General features: G+C 39.5%; 1 protein-coding gene across 1 annotated transcript in view; it reads right to left on the reverse strand.

Annotated features, from left to right (window-relative positions):
• The window catches only part of ARHGDIB (Rho GDP dissociation inhibitor beta), a 230,487-nt gene extending 225,316 nt beyond the window's left edge, over positions 1-5,171 (reverse strand). Inside the window, exons 1-2 of the mRNA XM_067008761.1 lie at positions 4,943-5,171; positions 1,097-1,260 (exon numbers count right to left, since the gene is read on the reverse strand). Coding sequence (XP_066864862.1) covers positions 1,097-1,157 — 61 coding nt within the window. The 5' untranslated portion in view covers positions 1,158-1,260; positions 4,943-5,171. The remainder of the gene's footprint in view (positions 1-1,096; positions 1,261-4,942) is intronic.
• Between the last annotated feature and the right edge of the window lie 13,214 nt (positions 5,172-18,385).

Raw genomic sequence — 18,385 nt, forward strand, 5'->3', positions numbered from 1 at the left:
AGCAAGCAGGAGAAAAGGGTGATGACAGAAAAGAGCCCTCTTGAGAAAATAGAAAGAAAAGAGAGAGAGAGAGAGAGAGAGAGACTTAGAACTTAGAATAGGGAAGATTTACTGCTGAAATTATACCAGAGAGCCGGTTTGGAAAGAGAGGTTGGTCACAGAATTAAAAGCTGCTCATGCATGTTTGTTTAAGATTATGTGTTGTACTGGATGATCCGAATGGGTTTCCCTCTACAAACACACACCTACTAGGTGTCTGAGTCCTTTCCTGAGAACCAAGAGCTCAATGGGCAAAGTCAATTACGAGTCTTTCCTCCAGTGAGAGATCAAAGCAACGTTATCTGAAAAACCATGTTGCCCTGATATTTCAGCAACATGTACTTAACATTTAATTATAAAATCTGAGATCCATGTCTCAAATCGGATTAGATACATTTTCACATCCACCATTTCACCCTTCATCTTAAAGGTCTGCAAACCTTTACTGAGGTGTGAAATACAAAAGCCGCTCAATTACCAACGTGGGCTACAACTGGATCATTTAAATTCACCCCAGAGGTTCTGGCAATAGCTATCTTACTTGAGGGCACACACGCCCCAGTTTTCACCAGTCCTCCCCAACTTTAGACGTGTTGGGTGATAATACAATTCTGTTCCTTGTAAAGATATATTCCCTCGGCAAGCGTTTATTCAGCACCCAACACATGCTTGACATTGAGCCAGTTGCTGAAAATATCAAGACTGATGAGATATTACATTGGCTCCTCAAGATCTCATACAGAGAAAAAAAGAGCAAATGTATTTTTTAATTTCTACAATCTGATTTCTTTGGAAGTTGAACATCCTTCCTCAGAATACCAAGACCTGTGATGTATCCATTGCCTTGTGTATTACCAGCAGATCTTCTTTACCATAAAGAAGAAAAAGAGGACATAAAACCTGGTTATGCAAAATGAAAATTTCAGATAAAGAGAAAGAGGCTTCATCTAAAAGAGCAACACAGGAGAACAGGAGACACACACACACACACACACACACACACACACACACACACACACACACACACACACACAAACAACCACCACAAAAATCTTACCTGACTTGCCCACGCCTGCTCTCCCAAATATTGCCAGTTTGACCTCTGAACTTTTAGCCATGCCGGCTGCTGGTAGACAATTCACTGTGGTTCAAACTAAAGAGCTGAGAAGATCTTTTTGGTTCCAGCCCTTGGTTTCACCATATCATTGCAAATCAGCAATCCTTCAACAAAAGAGATTTGGGAATTCAAAACTGACTGGAGGAAGAAACTCATAGTTATTAAAGCATCTCCTATGTGCCAGCACCATTCACTCGATCAACATCTTCCTTGTTGATCTTCACCACAACCCTGCGAGAGGGTTCTAGCAATATACTGTAAACCATTCAGCTAAAAAGTGATAGATCCAGGACTTGCACGTAGATCTGTTTGGTTCTAAAAAGTGCATTTTTACACAAGATAGCATTTTCAAAAGTATTTCCTCAAAGAATGTTTTTTGTCAGTAATTGATAACAAATACTTGCCCGTGAATACACGTATTTACCGTATGTCTGTAAACATCCAATATACATACACACATGGGGAGAGTCACATTTGGAACTCTTTTTTCCCTTTGGGCTGAATAATACACATTCATATTAGTGTATCCCATTGTAATACGATTGAGTTTGCATTCCAAGGTTTAAATTTTATCTCCATTCACACTAGATCACATGGCTGAGTCACGTGACAGATACCCATGATCCAAAATTGATATATAACATCTAGATAATATTTTTATATTTTTTTGGGCGCAATGCCCTGGTACACAAAAGATAAATGCCATGTGCTGACTTCTGATTCCTCTTCTATGACAACCTCAAGTAAATTAGTTTATGGTACTGTCCTGACACTTGGGAAATGACATTATATACAATGTAAGCCCATTTTATATAGTTGGGTGCTTTAGGAAGGAAACCTAGGTCCTTACATTTCCTTACCATGGAAATGTAAAATTGGAAAAAGCCTTGGAGTCAACAGAAAAATCCATCCAGCCTTCCTTTTTGATCAGACAACCATCTAACAACCATCCTGGGTCTAACTTATCACTTCCAGGTATGGGGGGAGGAGGAGCATTTTATCAACTTTTTCTTTTCCTTCACTCAGAGCCCTTCAAGTAGCCAGGCAGCTATTAGGAACCTTTGCCCCATTCTAGATGTCTACTTTCTAGGAAAATGAGACCCAATCATCTTCCCTGGTTCTTCATGGGGCATCTGTTCTTGTTTATGTTTTTTTGACCCTCACCTTCCCTCCTGACCATGTGCAGCTCTCTTCTCTGGTATTTGCCATTTTAATCACTCTAAAAATGTGGCATCCTCTGCATTCGCCCCTTGAGATATGACCTGACAAATGACCCAGCAAAAGTTTCATACGATTCTTCCTCTTCTTCATCTGGCACTGTAGTTATATTTCAGCATGCTCATATTAAGGCTCCCATTTTTCACATGAATTGCAGGCTCCCCTAGTCTGAACTTCTGCTATCAATGTTTTCAACCTAACTACAAGACGTCACCTTCAAGTCTGTTATCTAAACACATGAACTGTTCCTGCCAGAGTTTGGGCATCTACAAATTTTCAAAAAGAGCTTTGCCAGAGAAAGGAAAAAGTAAAAGTCCTTCTGAAAAAGTGTTTCTACAAAGACGTTAACGTGTAATTGTCTCCTTCATTACACATCTAAGCTATGGACCTGTACCTCACAAATTTTGTTATTTGCTGATTTCCACAGTGCCAGAGCTTCCTCCGAAGGACAGAAAGGTCAACAATAACACTGGCTGTTGTTTACTTCATCCCAATAATGAACAAACTCCCTAGTAATCATTAATAATACAAAAACCAGAAGCTTTTACATCTGTAATTTGTCCAGTCCCACACATTTGGCTAAAGATAAAAAGAATTTCATTATTTGTCATTTTATATGCGTTCATTACGAAAAGGCCTTGGGTAAGCTGGGACAGAAGTGAGAGGGTGGCATGGACACACATACACTACCAAATGTAAAATAGATAGCTAGTGGGAAGCAGCCGCATAGCACAGGGAGATCAGCTCCGTGCTTTGTGACCACCTAGAGGGGTGGGATAGGGAGGGTGGGAGGGAGATGCAAGAGGGAGGAGATATGCAGATATATGTATATGTATAGCTGATTCACTTTGTTGTGAAGCAGAAACTAACACACCATTGTAAAGCAATTATACTTCAATAAAGATGTTAAAAAAAGAAAAAGATACAATCTAAAAAAATTTGAAAATCAGAAAGAAAAGAAAAAAAGAAAAGGCCTCTATGCTCAAGGCTCAGTGGTTCATCACAGAAGCATCACAGAAGCATAATCTATTGAGATGTATTAACTAAATAAATTCCGAATAAGAATGGCAAGCATTTCTTTGAAACATAGAACATTCAAGTGTCTGGAGCTTGTATAAACAACAATCTGTTATTTCATACAGAACTGTTCATTCCCATGCACATAAAAATCCAAATAATTCACTATCTGATTTATGCCTCAAGAAAGTAAGCCATCGAATGTGGTTTAAAAAAAAAACCCAAAACATTTGTTAAGTTAAATTTTTCAGTAACTCCCAAACGGCCTCAGAGGCATAGGAATTTCACATAAGAAAGAAAAATTGTGTAGGTGAAATTTTTCATACATAACCTAATAAAGATGCAGCTAGTTATTGTAAATCTTAGGTTATGTTTAGAAAAATCCCTTAAAGGAAGACACAAAACTGACATATATCCTTCAACATTTTCTCACATGAAAATGTGAAAAGTTACATTTGATAAAGATAGAAAACAAAGATAAATGTGTAAATTGTTTTAATAAGGGACCTGTTGCCAAGTCTCTGATGGTCAAAATAATTCATGAGCCAAGACCTTCCATAACACGGATCGGAGAAAACATTTTTTTTCATGTTGTTGTGCAGAAATATTCTGGCTGGGTCTTGAAGCTGTCATTCACTTTTTACGTGGACAGTGCTTTATTAGGACAAAAACTTCTCAGCTCTAATCACTCCTAAAGCTAAAATCACACTTAGGTATTTAAGAGATTAAAGGTTTTTCCTAAACATAAAGGTACCAAAAGAAAGCTTAGAAAGAAGACGAAAAGAAAAAAGCAAGACTCCAAATTCTGTGTTACATTAATGCATGCATTGATTCAACCCGCATTTATGCTAAATGGTCACCTTCAAGGAGCTTACAATTCAATAGGCCTATGACATTTAGTTCACTGATAACCCGATTTTCGTATTTATTTAAAAATAATAATTTATCCATAATAAATCAATCCCAAGACTATTACACTTATCAAGGTCCATGCTTTCTATTTCCTTTTGGGAAAAAAAAACAAGCATCTTTAGACGGTAATAGTTTTGTAACTTCTATATTTATGGTCTCATCAAAATAAAGTGCAGGTGTTTAGGGAAGCAAAGAATCTAGTCTGATCGTGGGAATGAGATTCTCTTTGGGCCGCTCCTTCTCTAGCTCTGAAATCAAGTTTTCCTGGTCTCATGGTCAGAAATTCTCCCTTATCTTATCACAACGCAGCACGCATCCCCGGCTATACCATTGCTCGGAAAGCAACAGGTATCCTGGAATGATAAACAAGCCCATTGTGGACTGCAGGTCACTTGCTCTCGACCTAGGGAGCAAATGCAGCCTAAGTCAAAAGGGCATTCTCGGTCTCAGCTCGGACGGAGGGCGCTGTCAAGCTCTGGACGCCGGCGCTCGCATCTCCCTCTCGGTGACCCACAACCCCCCGCCTGGGAGGACCCAGTGACCAGGAGGACCGCCCCAGAGGCCGAGCGTTCAGGGGCTCGAAAGGGTCTGCAGGAAGCAATCCCGAAAGAGCCACCTGGGCACGTGCGTGACACTCACCTGTTCATACTCTCCAGGCCCGGGAGAGCCGCGGTCTCCTCGCAAGTTCGGAATCGGTCCTCCGGGACCGCTGACCCTCCCACGCTGCGCAGCCCAGTCTGCGGGGCGGGGGGAGGCGTTTCCCAGCTGCTGGGCTGCGATCGTGGGTGGGAGTGGTGGCAGCTGCGGCAAGTGCTGGCGGAGCGGCCAGGATCTCCTCGCCGCCACTCGCTCAGACTAGCCGCCGAGGGACTGCGGCAGGACGCGAGCTCAGCCCGGAGAGGCCGCCAGGAAGCTGCAGTGCGGCGCTCGGGCGCCCCCTACCGGGGCCGGCGACCGGCTCTTCCCGCGAGGCCGCCCCCGGCTGGTGAGTGAGAGCATCCGAATATCCGCCTTCGCGCTGCCCCGGAGACAGGCTTCCCTTCGCCCCTGCTCGGTTCCCGGTCTCCAGGTTCCCACAGAAGGACCTCTTTCCTTGGTCAAAACCTTGCGTGTGAAAGCATTACGAGGTGATATTTTCTATTCCATACTTCAAACCATCCTCACAACGTCCCTTAGAGACATGTTTAATGATCCCCGTGATACCCGAGAGGAAACTTAGAATAACTTGTCCAAGGCTAGTAAATGGTTGGAATGAAATCCAGACCGGATTGGAAACTGAGATGCTAGAAGAGACATAAATAGTGAATTCAACTGAAATTCATATCTGTATATCTGAGAAAGTTTCAAAAGCCTCACACTGTCCTTACAAGATCAGCATTTATAACGCTTGAAGTCATCGTCCCTCATCCTCAAAACCTAACAAAGATGATTAATATTCGTGCTGTTCCTTTCACATCGCTCATCTCGTTTGGTGTTTTAAACCCTCCCTTGAGGAAAGCACTAGTATTTAAAATTATTAGCCTTTCAGAGACGAGGAGGTGAGTTTCAGAGAGGTGAAATCATTTCCCAAAGACTAACAAACTTTTGATTAGAGGAGCAGGAAACACCTACGTTATTTTTTTCCTTTGAAACCTAGGTGTTCTTAGCAAGATACCAGGTGGCCTCCAGAAAACCACCGCATAGAGCAGACAGGGACCTGGACTAAGTGAACAGTCTTCAGCGTGTCCTTGATGGAAGAGATGTAGCCGGGGAGGCAGTTTCCATGGCCGGCTGACCTGGAAAGCTACTGCAGACGCGAGTTGTGGGCCACGCTGACCGGAGCAGCTGGGTCTGCGGCAGAGGTAAGAATTGCCTTGCTGTGCAGGAGTAGTCCTGCAAATTCTTGGAGAAAGCTCAAACACTGTTTCCTCTGTGACTTTCCCGATCACTAATCTGTCTCCTGCCCCCGCAAACACACGACCTGCTTTAGATGACCCGATTCTATGTCTCAGCTCCCTGTGATCTATCATCGCCTTTGCATTGTATTCGTTTTTATTTCTCAGTCTTCTCCATGAAAATTTGACCTTCCTGAATGTAGGAATATAGCATATGCATCTCTGTATTTCCAGGCTCTACAATCATGCCTGGCACATAGTGGGTATCCAAAAAACAGTTGTTGAGTGAATGAAGAGAAAGAACAAGTTGGGACAGTGTATGTTGGATTTATTTGTACCTGCTGAATTTGGTACAGAATAGCTAGTAAGTAGATGAACATTTGGGTCTGAAGTTCAGGAAAGAGGTCTGAGAGGGAGAGATTGCAGTATCTTGGCATGCAGGAAGTTTTTAAAGCCTGCGATGTGGAAGGTATAGTCCAGGTAGATTATATGGAATTTTATAGAAATCCAATTACATGGAATTTTGTGGCACTGAGGTGTTCAGGTCTCACGTGTTACCCATGGAAGGAGTTAATGAAAAGATCTGTGTCTATCTATACCTGTACCTATATTTCCTTCTTACAGAGACTTAAGTTGAATTCCTACTTTGCCACTCTTACCTAATTGGAGTTATTGAAGAGGGTCCAAGCCAGGCTCCTGTGTGTGTGTGTGTGTGTGTGTGTGTGTGTGTGTGTGTGTGATACGCGGGCTTCTCACTGCTGTGGCCTCTCCCGTTGCGGAGCACAGGCTCCGGACGCGCAGGCTCAGCGGCCATGGCTCACGGGCCCAGTCGCTCCGCGGCATGTGGGATCCTCCCAGACCGGGGCACGAACCCGCGTCCCCTGCATCGGCAGGCGGACTCTCAACCACTTCGCCACCAGGGAAGCCCCAGGCTCCTTTTGTAATAGCTCTTTGGGAACTTGTCTACAGAACTTAGGCAAGTTGTCTCCGTCCTCCTACTTAGCACATATAGGCCAGCATTGCTCTCTCAATTAGGGAAGCATTTGCAGGCACACCTGTAGCTCTTGACGCACTGTACCCAGAGAAGTGAAGTAGCTACATTGGAGCCTGACACCTATTGTGTGATATCTTCAGTGTGTAGCCTATATTCTATGGGAGTGTTTCCTTTGTCTGAAAAGTGGCAAAAAAAAAAAAAAAAAAAAAAAAAAAGAGAGAGAGAGAGCCAGTCTCCCTTATGCTGACTGCTTCATGGATCAGAAAGGACAGAGGATATTTCGCACTTAAGTATCCACAGTAATTGCTTGCTGGGCAGGAATAGTCCTGGGGAGAGGTCTTGTCATCCTCTGGTCCCTTAGCCTGACTTCAGGCCTAAGCTAAAGCTTCTAATGCAGAACTAGTAGATGAACCATCAGTGTAAGCCCCAAACACATTACAAACTGGAATTGTGTGTGTGTGTGTGTGTGTAGTTGCCAATCGTGTTCATTGTAAATAATTCAAGTAGTTGAAAGAATACAAAGAAGTAGAAAATCACCCCCAAAATCATACTATCCAGAAATAACCATTGTTACCATAAGAGACCTTCAAGATGTTGTAGAACATAACTGAATCCATGCGTGGATATATTAAATGGTATGTAGATATGCTAAGTGCAATCATACTCTTTTAATAACTAAATAAATGCTATTTTTAATTTAAAAATACACTAAATTAAGCAGAAGATAAAGAAATGAAAGTGAACCTTAAAAGATGGCTGAATTTTAGATGTTAACTCACCTCACAAGATATTTTATCCTAAAGATTAAAATTATTAATTACATAATAATTACATCTGAGTTAAAATTATTAATTACATAATAATCAGATCTGAATTCATTATGTTTAACCATAGATTTGTTTATATTTAAATTTACATGGTTATTTATATATTTATATGGTTCATATTTAATCATATATTTGTTTTAGTCAATGTCAATTGACCTCTTGCCCTTTAAAAAGGAGGAAATTAGTCTCATTATTGCCCTCACTTCCCCTTTCCTTCTCCTATATTTTTACTTCTATATTATTTTTATCAAAATTTACAATTTTGCATTTGTTCTGTGAACTAATAAAGTTCTGCTAAAACTAATAAAGTGCTTTAAAGTGTGATAAAATCTATATCACACTTGTCAATGTATATACACCCAATATGGGAGCACCTAAATATATAAAGCAAATACTAACAGATAAGATATGAAGGGGAAAATTCACAATAATAGTAGGGGACTTTAACACCTCAATTACAACAATGGACAGGTCATCCAGATGGAAAATCAATAAGGCAATAGTGGTCTTAACTGATATAATAGACCAGTTGGACTTAATAGATATCTACAAGACATTACATCCAAAAAGAGCAGAATATCCATTCTTTTCAAGTGCACATGTAACGTTCTCCAGGACACAGTAAGTCCCTTACATATGAACAAGTTCTGTTCCAAGAGTTTCGTCAGTCCAATTTGTTTGTAAGTCCAACAGAGTTAGCCTAGGTACCCAACTAGTACAATCAGCTATGAAGTACTGTACTGTAATAGGTTTATAATACTTTTCACACAAATAATGCATAAAAAACTAAGAAACACAAAAAATAAAGAAAACATCTTTAAACTTACAGTACAGTACTTTGAAAAGTATAGTAATACAGTATAACAGCTGGCATCCAGGGGCTGGCATCGAGTGAACAGGCAAGAAGAGTGACTGACTGGAGGAGGGGGAGGAGGTGGGAGATGGTAGAGCTGAAGGATCCTCAGCAATAGGAGATGGAGGGCAGGCTGCACTTTCACTCATGCCTGACGTTGATGGCACAGCATCTGGTTCCTCGCTGGAATCAATTCTATCTACCCTCTTGAAAAAATGATCCAGTGATGTCTGGTTAGTAGCTTTTTTTTTCTCATCATAGATGATACAGTAGCACTGGATTGCAATCTGAACAGCTGCTGCAACCTTTATATACTGTTCTATGTTCGGGTGCTGTGCTTCAAAAACTAACAGTGCCTCCTCAAATAAAGGAAATCCCTTGCCATTTTCTGAAGAGGTCATGAACCTCTTCAGTTCTTCTTGTCTTGTCTCTCTTTGTTCTTTCTCTGGGCCTCCAATTCTGTCAAGTCTTCATTAGTAAGCTCCTTGTGTTGCACAGCATGTTCCATTGTTATCGCTTGGTGCTTCTTAGCAGTACCAGCTACTTCACTGCTGCTTTTATGCTTGCTTCCAGACATCCTGGGCTTGAAATAAAGATACTGTACTGCTGTACTCTATGTAGTACTGTACAGTAAAGTAGACAAAAGCACAACTACTTGTAGAGAATGCATGCATGTGACAATATACTCCAGACATGTGAACTAACTTATGTGACTGGACATGTGAATGCACATTCGCATCTTTGAAAGTTCGCAACTTGAAAGTTCATATGTAGGGGACTTACTGTAGATCACATGCTAGGCCACAAAATAAGTCTCAACAAATTTAAGAATACAGAAATTACATGAAGCGTTTTCTCTGATCACAGTAGTATGAAACTAGAAATCAATTACAGAAAGAAAAATGAGAAAAGAGCAAACATGTGGAGACTAGACAACATGCTACTAAAAAACCAATGGGTCAATGCAGAAATCAAAAAGGAAATCAGAAAATACTTTGAGACAAATGAAAATGGAAACACAACCCTCCAAAATCTATGGGATGCAGCAAAAGCCATTCTAAGAGGGAAGTTTAGAGTGATACAAGCCTTCTTCAAGAAACAAGAATAATCTCAAATAAACAACCTAAACTACCACCTAAAGTAATTAGAAGAAGAACAAACAAAGCCCAAAGTCAGCAGAAGGAAGGAAATAATAAAGATCAGAGAGGAAATATATAAAATAGAGATAAAAAGACAACAGAAAATATCAATGAAACCAAGAGCTGTTTTTAGTAAAGATAAACAAAATTGGTAAACCTTTATCCAAACTCACCAAAAAGAGAGAGAAGATCCAAATAAACAAAACAAGAAACAAAAGATGAGAAATAACAATGGATACCACAGAAATGCAAAAAGTCATAAAGAATACTATGAACAGTTACATGCCAACAAAATGGACAACCTAGAAGAAAAGGACAAACATACAGCCTGTCAAGACTGAATCAAAACAGACAATTTGAACAGACTGATCACTAGAAGTGAAATTAAATTTGTCAATATTCACAAATCAATCAATGTGATACACCACAATAAAAATCACATGAGCAACTCAATAGATGCAGAAAAAGCATTTGACAAAATTCAACATCCATTCACAATAAAACTCTCATCAAAATGGGTATAGAGGCAACATATCTTAATATAATAAAGGCCATCTATGACAAACCCACAACTAACCTCATACTCAGTGGTGAAAGGCTGAAAGCCTTTTCCGTAAATTGATCACTGTTCATTCATTTTACCTATATTTTTACCCTATCTGAAGTTGCTGATTACTACTTGAATTTTTAAATTTCTATCTGCTCCTCAACAGGAGAGGTCTAAAAGAATCCAAAAGTACAGTAATAGAGAAAAAAATGAAATAAAAACACTTCATTAATACAAAAGAAGGCAGGAAAGGAGGAATAAAGGAACAAGTAGATGGTATGAATTGACAACAAATGAGATCTACTTAAGGCACTCTAGATCAGTAATTACATTGAATGTAAATGTATTAAAAACTCCAATTAAAAGGCAGAATTTCTCAGATTGTTTTAAAATGATGTGACTGTTTTTTTAAAAAACAGACCTTAAATATAAAAACACAGGTAGACTGAGAAAAAAAAAAACATGGAAAAAGACATGCCATGCAAACACTAATCAAAGGGAAAGTGATTCTGCAATTGATCTTCATTCTGTACCATTACATGTATGAAAGTTAGCCAAAAGCCTAGGTTCTTGATCATTATGCGCCACTATTTTTACAGTACTGCTGAGTCCATCTCTCTTAGTGAGATTTCCCTGCCTCGGCCAAGGTTGATTCCCTCCATTCTTCTTTCCCACTCTCAGTTCTGCAGCTGGTGTTATTCTAAGCATAACAACAAGAATATTAAGAATGAGCATGTTTGGAGAAAAGTAAGTTATGGCTAATATTTTGTATCTCTTTTGCAGAGGATTTTCACCGTGAATCCTTTTCCCTGCCATGATTGGAAGGGTTGTTGTAATTACATAAATAAAATGAGACCTTTATTAGGAAAGGGGAAAGCCTGTGAATGCCTATATGAGGCTACAAAAGCAAGTTTCTTATTGAGCAGATTTTTTAACCATAATCGCTGAACTAAACTTTCAGGAGCCCATCTCTGTTTAAACTATTTTTTCCGGCTCACTGGAGATTAAGTTGTTCTAGTAGAATTTGAATTCTTATTGAAATCTTATTACTTTGGGGAATATTTATTTTGGACTGGGCAGTAGTGTATGTGTGTGTATGTGTGTGTGTGTGTGTGTGTGTGTGTGTCTATGTGTGTGAGAGAGACAGAGGGAGAAAGGGAGAGAGAGAGAGAAACTATTTGTTCATAGAGAATACAATTTAGTAAACTCTATAGTTAATAAGCTGGGCTTGAAGAAATTAATAAATTCAAATGGAATAGTAAAGATTTTATTAGAAGTTAATATTGCTCAGATGATGTCAGATGAGCTACACCTAATAAACTGTCAGGAAATTAGAAACACATTTTCAAAGTTCTGCCAATTTGTGTGACCTGCATAACATATTCATAGTAAAAATCAGCCTACCACACAGTCTACATGCAAAGTTAAATTTATTTACATAGGAAAGTCCACGTGGTTTTCCACTTTCTAACTTTGCCCTAATGATATATGAAAACTATTCGAACTGCAACATTTTTTTAAACCTCACAAACCAGGATGAAGTCATCAGACATATGACCTGTGGTTAAAAAAAGGTTAAGAAACCATGTGCACCCAGGGTCATTTTCCTAGCTGTTCTGTCCTAAATTGGGTTGAAAGGAAAAACTATTCTTAAATGAAATGGTAATTTTATGAATCCAATTGATAGTATGACCATGGACTGGAGTGAGAAAATAGTGAGGTAGGAAAAAGTGGGTGAGTAGGAGGTGAAAGTTTAAGAATATTTTACCAGCTACTAGAAATTCTAAAGTTTAATAGCAGCCACCAACTGATTCACATAAGTAGCTAACTCAGGGAAAATTGTAGATGCTGAAAAATAATACACCATTTATTCACAGCATTTAGTACAGTGCCTGGCACCGAGATGGAACTCAATTCATTTTCATTACTGTTGAACAAAATAAATAGAATATAATCAAGTATATGTATAATCTGTGGATAATTAAGCATAAAATAAATACATAGCAATATCTGATTTAATATTTCATCTGGTGAAGTGTCCCTAGCTAAGTGTCTCCAAAATTGTAAATAAAATACATAAAAAGATATTAATAAAGATCAAAGCTCACACCAACACTAATATCTAAAACCAAAACTTACATAAAACCACCAACCTTAATAGTTTAGATCATATCCTTTTGTCTTTTTCTTTGTATTCACACATGAACACACATACCCCAAAACATACTTTTTTTTAAAAGTTACATATTGAATCATAATCTACAAATTGTTCTTTTCATCATTCAACATAAAGATCTTTTCATGTCACTACCTATGGAGGCACCCCATTGATTCCAACTGTGTCATTGTATTAAGGAACTATGTACCAAACATAATTTATTTAATATATTTAACCATCTAAAAATACATTTTAAAACCATCTAGAGGATGCATTTTAAAATAAGAAGTACTATCCATCATGTTTTAAAAATGTAGTATTCCCACAGGTACTGACATAAAAATATTTCCAACACAAAAACTGGATATAGTATATAAAATTTGATACAATTTATGTATAAAACCCTATATAACTTCTATGTGGTTACACAAACATACACATGGCTTCATAGTAAATATATGAAGGCTGTAAAGCAGACAAATGAAAACAGTTACCTCTGGAGAGGTATCTAGGGTTGGTGTTCATAGATAAAGGGGACATTAAGTTTATTTATAATGTTTTAGTTGGTTTTATTGAATTCATCTTGTAATGAAGATATATGTATTATAAAGGTTAGAAAACAAAAATTATATTGTTCTTAAAAAAATAATGAAAATATGAAGTTAATATTGATACATGCGTTCTGGAGATGCTTGAAAAAGCCTGTTCAAGGAAAATGGACCCAACAACAAAACCATCAGTACAAAAAAGGATACATGGTCGGCGTCTACAGAGTTATATCTGTAGAGTTATATCTCTGACATGAACACTGCCAAGATGCCTCATACGCTCTTCTCCTGTGGTGGTGAATGATATTTCGGCCAGCTTGCTTATGAAGAGTGATGACAGGAAGGCATGAAAGTGAGTCGAAAAACGCTGTCACTCATATCTGAGACAGGGAATGGGAGCTGTGCTGCTGGCTGTCCTGCTGGTCCCAGGCATATTAGTGCTACCACAGGGCTGATAGCACAAGGGGCTCACTTTTATAAAAGCCTGACTCCAGTACAGCCCCCTTTAGGTGGCCTTATTGAAAGTACCCTTTTCTGTATTCCACACACTGTTTGCCTTTATTCCTTTCTTTCCTTTAGCCGGAAGGTAATATCAGGAGATGGCATTGCTGGAGCAAGCACCAAAATTTACAATTTACTTCTTAATATAACATGGAGCTCAGAATTTCAGAGGCGGGCAAAACATACAAACCAAGAAAAAGCGATTTCTAGGTGTTTACCAAAAACATTGGAAGAAAACAATTTCTTTTGCATTTTAGTAGCTTAAAGATCTGCACTTCAAGTAAACTTTTAACTAATACAAGAGCTGAGAATTCTTTAATTCTGAGACAAAGAAGTGATTGTCACATCTGAGAGTGGAACAAGAGTTAACCTAATACTGGCGGAAGAACATCAATAGAATCTGGATTATGTAATACAAGAAATCTGGAATCAAGGAGGAGAGAGCTTGTTCTCTTACTCCTAGTCTTTTACTAGCTCCCTAAAAGGAATGAATTGAGAAGTAACATCAACTATCGGGCAATATAAGCAGATTGATGTAATTATTCCTAATTTCATAACATAAGACAGTCATTCTTGGATTATACATTTTTGTTTTCATTGTAAAGACTCAAGTTAAAGAAATGCCTCAGATAGACCCAAGTTAAGATTCTGCAAATCAGGTAAGCAGATCTTTTATCAAAACTAGGTTGAAAAAATCTTAAGCATCTAAAAATATTCGTGGTGCTGTACATCGTATAGTCTGATGAATGCACAGCAAAGGAGGGCAGAGTTGATATTTAGAGGTTTTCAAGTGTGCTGATTCTGGCTGGTGGAAGAGAAAAGGGATGGATACCCGAGAAGAAGCTCTTACGTTAGAGCATGAATCTATTCTTACAGCATTTTACCAAACGCTATGAAAATGTTTACCTCCTCTTAAGTGATCTGTCGCCCCAGTCAGAGAGCCTTCTCAAGGACTAGAGTTACATAGACCAGGCAGGACAAGCCAAGGTGAAACAGGAGGATGTGAAAGTCTAGGGAGTTGTTCAGTGAAAGAGGGACAGACAGGCAGGTTTTTTCCAAAGTCAAAATATAGAAGCAAGAATCCGGGACTGGGAGACAAGCAGAAGCAAAGGCTGGTTGGCACTAAATAAATATATACATCTCTTTGTCAATTGTTTATTTAGGAATTCCATCCTCTTTCCCAGTCCCCCCCAGATGTCCAGGTGCCCGCCCTGTCCAAGTCCACCATGCTCTCAGCTACGATGAGTCTCAAGTCTGTGTTCTCCAGTAAGATACCCACACCATTCATGTCCCTAGTCTAACTCCCAGAAGGCAAATATATTTCTCTCATTCCCAACCTTTCCATGGGAGAGCTCAGGGCTACTTGAACACATAGAAACCTTGTTATAGTCACCCCACGGCAGAAAGGCTGGGATCCCAAACTTAGGATTATTCCCCTCTGTGGCATATTTCACTAGGCATACCTTTATAGTGGGGAGGCACTATCAGCATAGAATTGACTTATTTAAGAAAATACCCACACATATTAAAGAATCATTAAATGCAGAGACAAGAAGAGACTTGTGCACCCTGCAGACACAGTGTTTAGAGAGCACATCCTTTTCCCCTGGGTCGGAGTCAGGGATTCTGGTCCTCCTCATCCCTGTCCAGAACCTCAGCCTGGCTTGCTACCCCTAGCTGTCGCTTAACTATGTTCCTAGATCTTCACCTTTCAAGAAACACTTTTAGGGCTTCCCTGGTGGCGCAGTGGTTGAGAATCCGCCTGCCAATGCAGGGGACATGGGTTTGAGCCCTGGTCTGGGAAGATCCCAAATGCCGCGGAGCAACTGGGCACATGAGCCACAATTACTGAGCCTGTGCTCCGCAACGAGAGGCCGCGATAGTGAGAAGCCCGCGCACCGCGATGAAGAGTGGCCCCCGCTCGCTGCAACTAGAGAAAGCCCTCGCACAGCAACGAAGACCCAACACAGCGATAAATAAGATAAATTTTAAAAGAAAAGAAACACTTTTAAAATTTGACTCCCAGGGCTTCCCTGGTGGCGCAGTGGTTGAGAGTCCGCCTGCCGATGCAGGGGACACGGGTTCGTGCCCCGGTCCGGGAGGATCCCACATGCCGCGGAGTGGCTGGGCCCGTGAGCCATGGCCGCTGAGCCTGCGCGTCCGGAGCCTGTGCTCCGCAACGGGAGAGGCCACAGCAGTGAGAGGCCCGCGTACCGCAAAACAAACAAACAAACAAACAAAAAAAATTGACTTCCATTACCTGGAAGCATTCCATAAGGAATGACATTTAGTCTTAGGAGACTAGGGTGTTCCTTTTCCAAAAAGCTTTCACGGCTGTGATGAGGAAGGTTTTCCAGTCCCTTCCCTGCTATGGTGAGGGAAGCTTTGCAGAGATGTGAAATTCTCTAACAACCTTGATGGCATATGAAGAATTTGAGATTTGGGTCCTTCCTGGAAGACATGGAGCATTACTGATCTAAACCTTCACTTTATAGTGAAGTGACTTTTATTTTCGAGCTACTTATTAAGTATCCTCAGGCCTGGAAGTATCCCCAGGCCAGCCCTATATGGAGAAAATCCATCACTTACTGCTTTTAATATGTTGTGACAAGGTACTTATGCTAGTTTTGGTTCAGGGAATAGTTTATCTGTGGGGTTAATAGCAAGGATTTGTTAATGGCAAGGACAGAACATGGAACTATTTAATTTTGTGTTTTCATCTCTGAATTAGATAAACTCCATAAACTTTTAGACAGTTGTGTGTTTCTACATTTTGATATGAAACAGCAGGCTCAAAATCTGAAATACATATAACCATCAGGCTAAAGTACTTGCCAGTTTCTTTTAACCATGGATGCTACCTTGCTCCATGGGCAAAAAAAAATTAGTATGGATGAGCTGATACATGGTAAATTATAAGCACTTGAATGAACATACGCAACTTAATTGGGAGGCAGATATGCATTATTCTCAATTTCCTATTTTAAAAGTAATAAGAGGAAATAAGTGATTTGCCTCTTGTGCCCAGCAAGTTACAAGATGAGCTCCTATAAAGTAGTCACCAAGACACATTATTTTTATCATAATGCAATAGACTTCCAAATGATAGTCCTCAGACCGTAACAACTAGATTATCAACCTCATATTGCCAATGTGAGTAAACACAATAATCTCCAGTATGCAGACAGCACTTTTATGATGTTCTAATTTCTTTCACTCTACCATTAGCTTCACTTTAGAGATAAAGAAAGGGAAACCCAGAATATCTTGTCTACATTTACAAAGTTGGTAATTATTGGATGCTACTTGGTTATATTTTCTTAAATATGGAATATGGATTTTATTTTGTAAAAAAATATATTTGAACCTTTAGTCTTTTACTTCTAGGTTATCTGTATCATTTATTTATTTAATGAACATTATTGAGGCCCTAACATAACCAAGCACATAACTGTGCTAGATTCTGAGGATACTCCAGGGAATAGTTCAGACACAGTTCATTGCCCATAGAGTTTACAGCATGTTGGGGGGGAGAGAATATTAAACAAGTTTTAATTCTTAGGAAACACTTTCAAGGCATTTTTGTCACACTTGCACCCTAGTTAGTCACAGATATAGTGTGTATATTTGCACTTGCCTTTTGTGTTCTATGACCTACTAGTAGACCGAGATACATTGAACATGAGTTTGGTGGTAACTTCTCTGAATGAACCAACTCATCAGCTAGCTACACATAAAGAGGGCTGGTGGTGTTCAGGAGACAAGGGTTGAAATCAGTGAAATGGGAAGGCTCTGAGCCTGAATTCCAGTGCAGAAGCCTGGAAGGATGAACATGAGCAAGAATACAAAGGCAGAAAAAGGAGTTGGGGTATGTTGTTCGGAGCAAATTCAGCATTTGCAGAGGCAGAATCCATGAGATACATTCAGTAGAAGAGAGCAAGGGATGGTCACACAGGGTCAGAAGCAAAAGCCATAGTCAATCTCAAAAGGACAGTTGTGACATAGAAGGTAAGCTGGCTGGTGGATGCTGCCTTTAATGCAGTAACTCAAAACTTCCCTTGAGAGACTTCTCTGGGGCTATTCTAGTCCAAGAGAGTAGAGTATTTCCTGATAGAGTCCATCTCCTGAATACAACCAGGCATCAACTAAGAAAGCCTTTTCTAATTCCAATGAAATTAGGAGAGGAAGAGGTGAATCTTGTTTTTCTCAGCAGAAAAAAATCCTCTTCTAGGTAAAGACTAACTTTCGTTGGATAAATACTTTAATAATGTGATTGGAGAGGAGCTAAGATTCTCAAAAGATAAGTGGAGCACCAGAGGATAGTTGATAAACTGCCTTTTAAGGATGGTGGGGGGCGTGGGCAGAATGGGTAAAGGGGGTCAAAATATACAAACTTCCAGTTATAAAGTAAATAAGTCCTGGGAATGTAATACATAGCATAGTGACTATAGTTAAATAATACTGTATTGCATGCTTGCAAATTGCTAAGAGAATAGATCATAAATGTTCTCATTACAAGAAAAAAATGTGGAACTATGTGAAGTGATGGATATAAATTAGACTTATTGTGATGATCATTTCATAATATATAAAACTATCGAATCATTATGTTGTATACCTGAAACTAATATGATGTTATAT

Source organism: Kogia breviceps, chromosome 12 (assembly GCF_026419965.1).
Source record: "Kogia breviceps isolate mKogBre1 chromosome 12, mKogBre1 haplotype 1, whole genome shotgun sequence".
Taxonomy (NCBI): Eukaryota; Metazoa; Chordata; class Mammalia; order Artiodactyla; family Physeteridae; genus Kogia; species Kogia breviceps.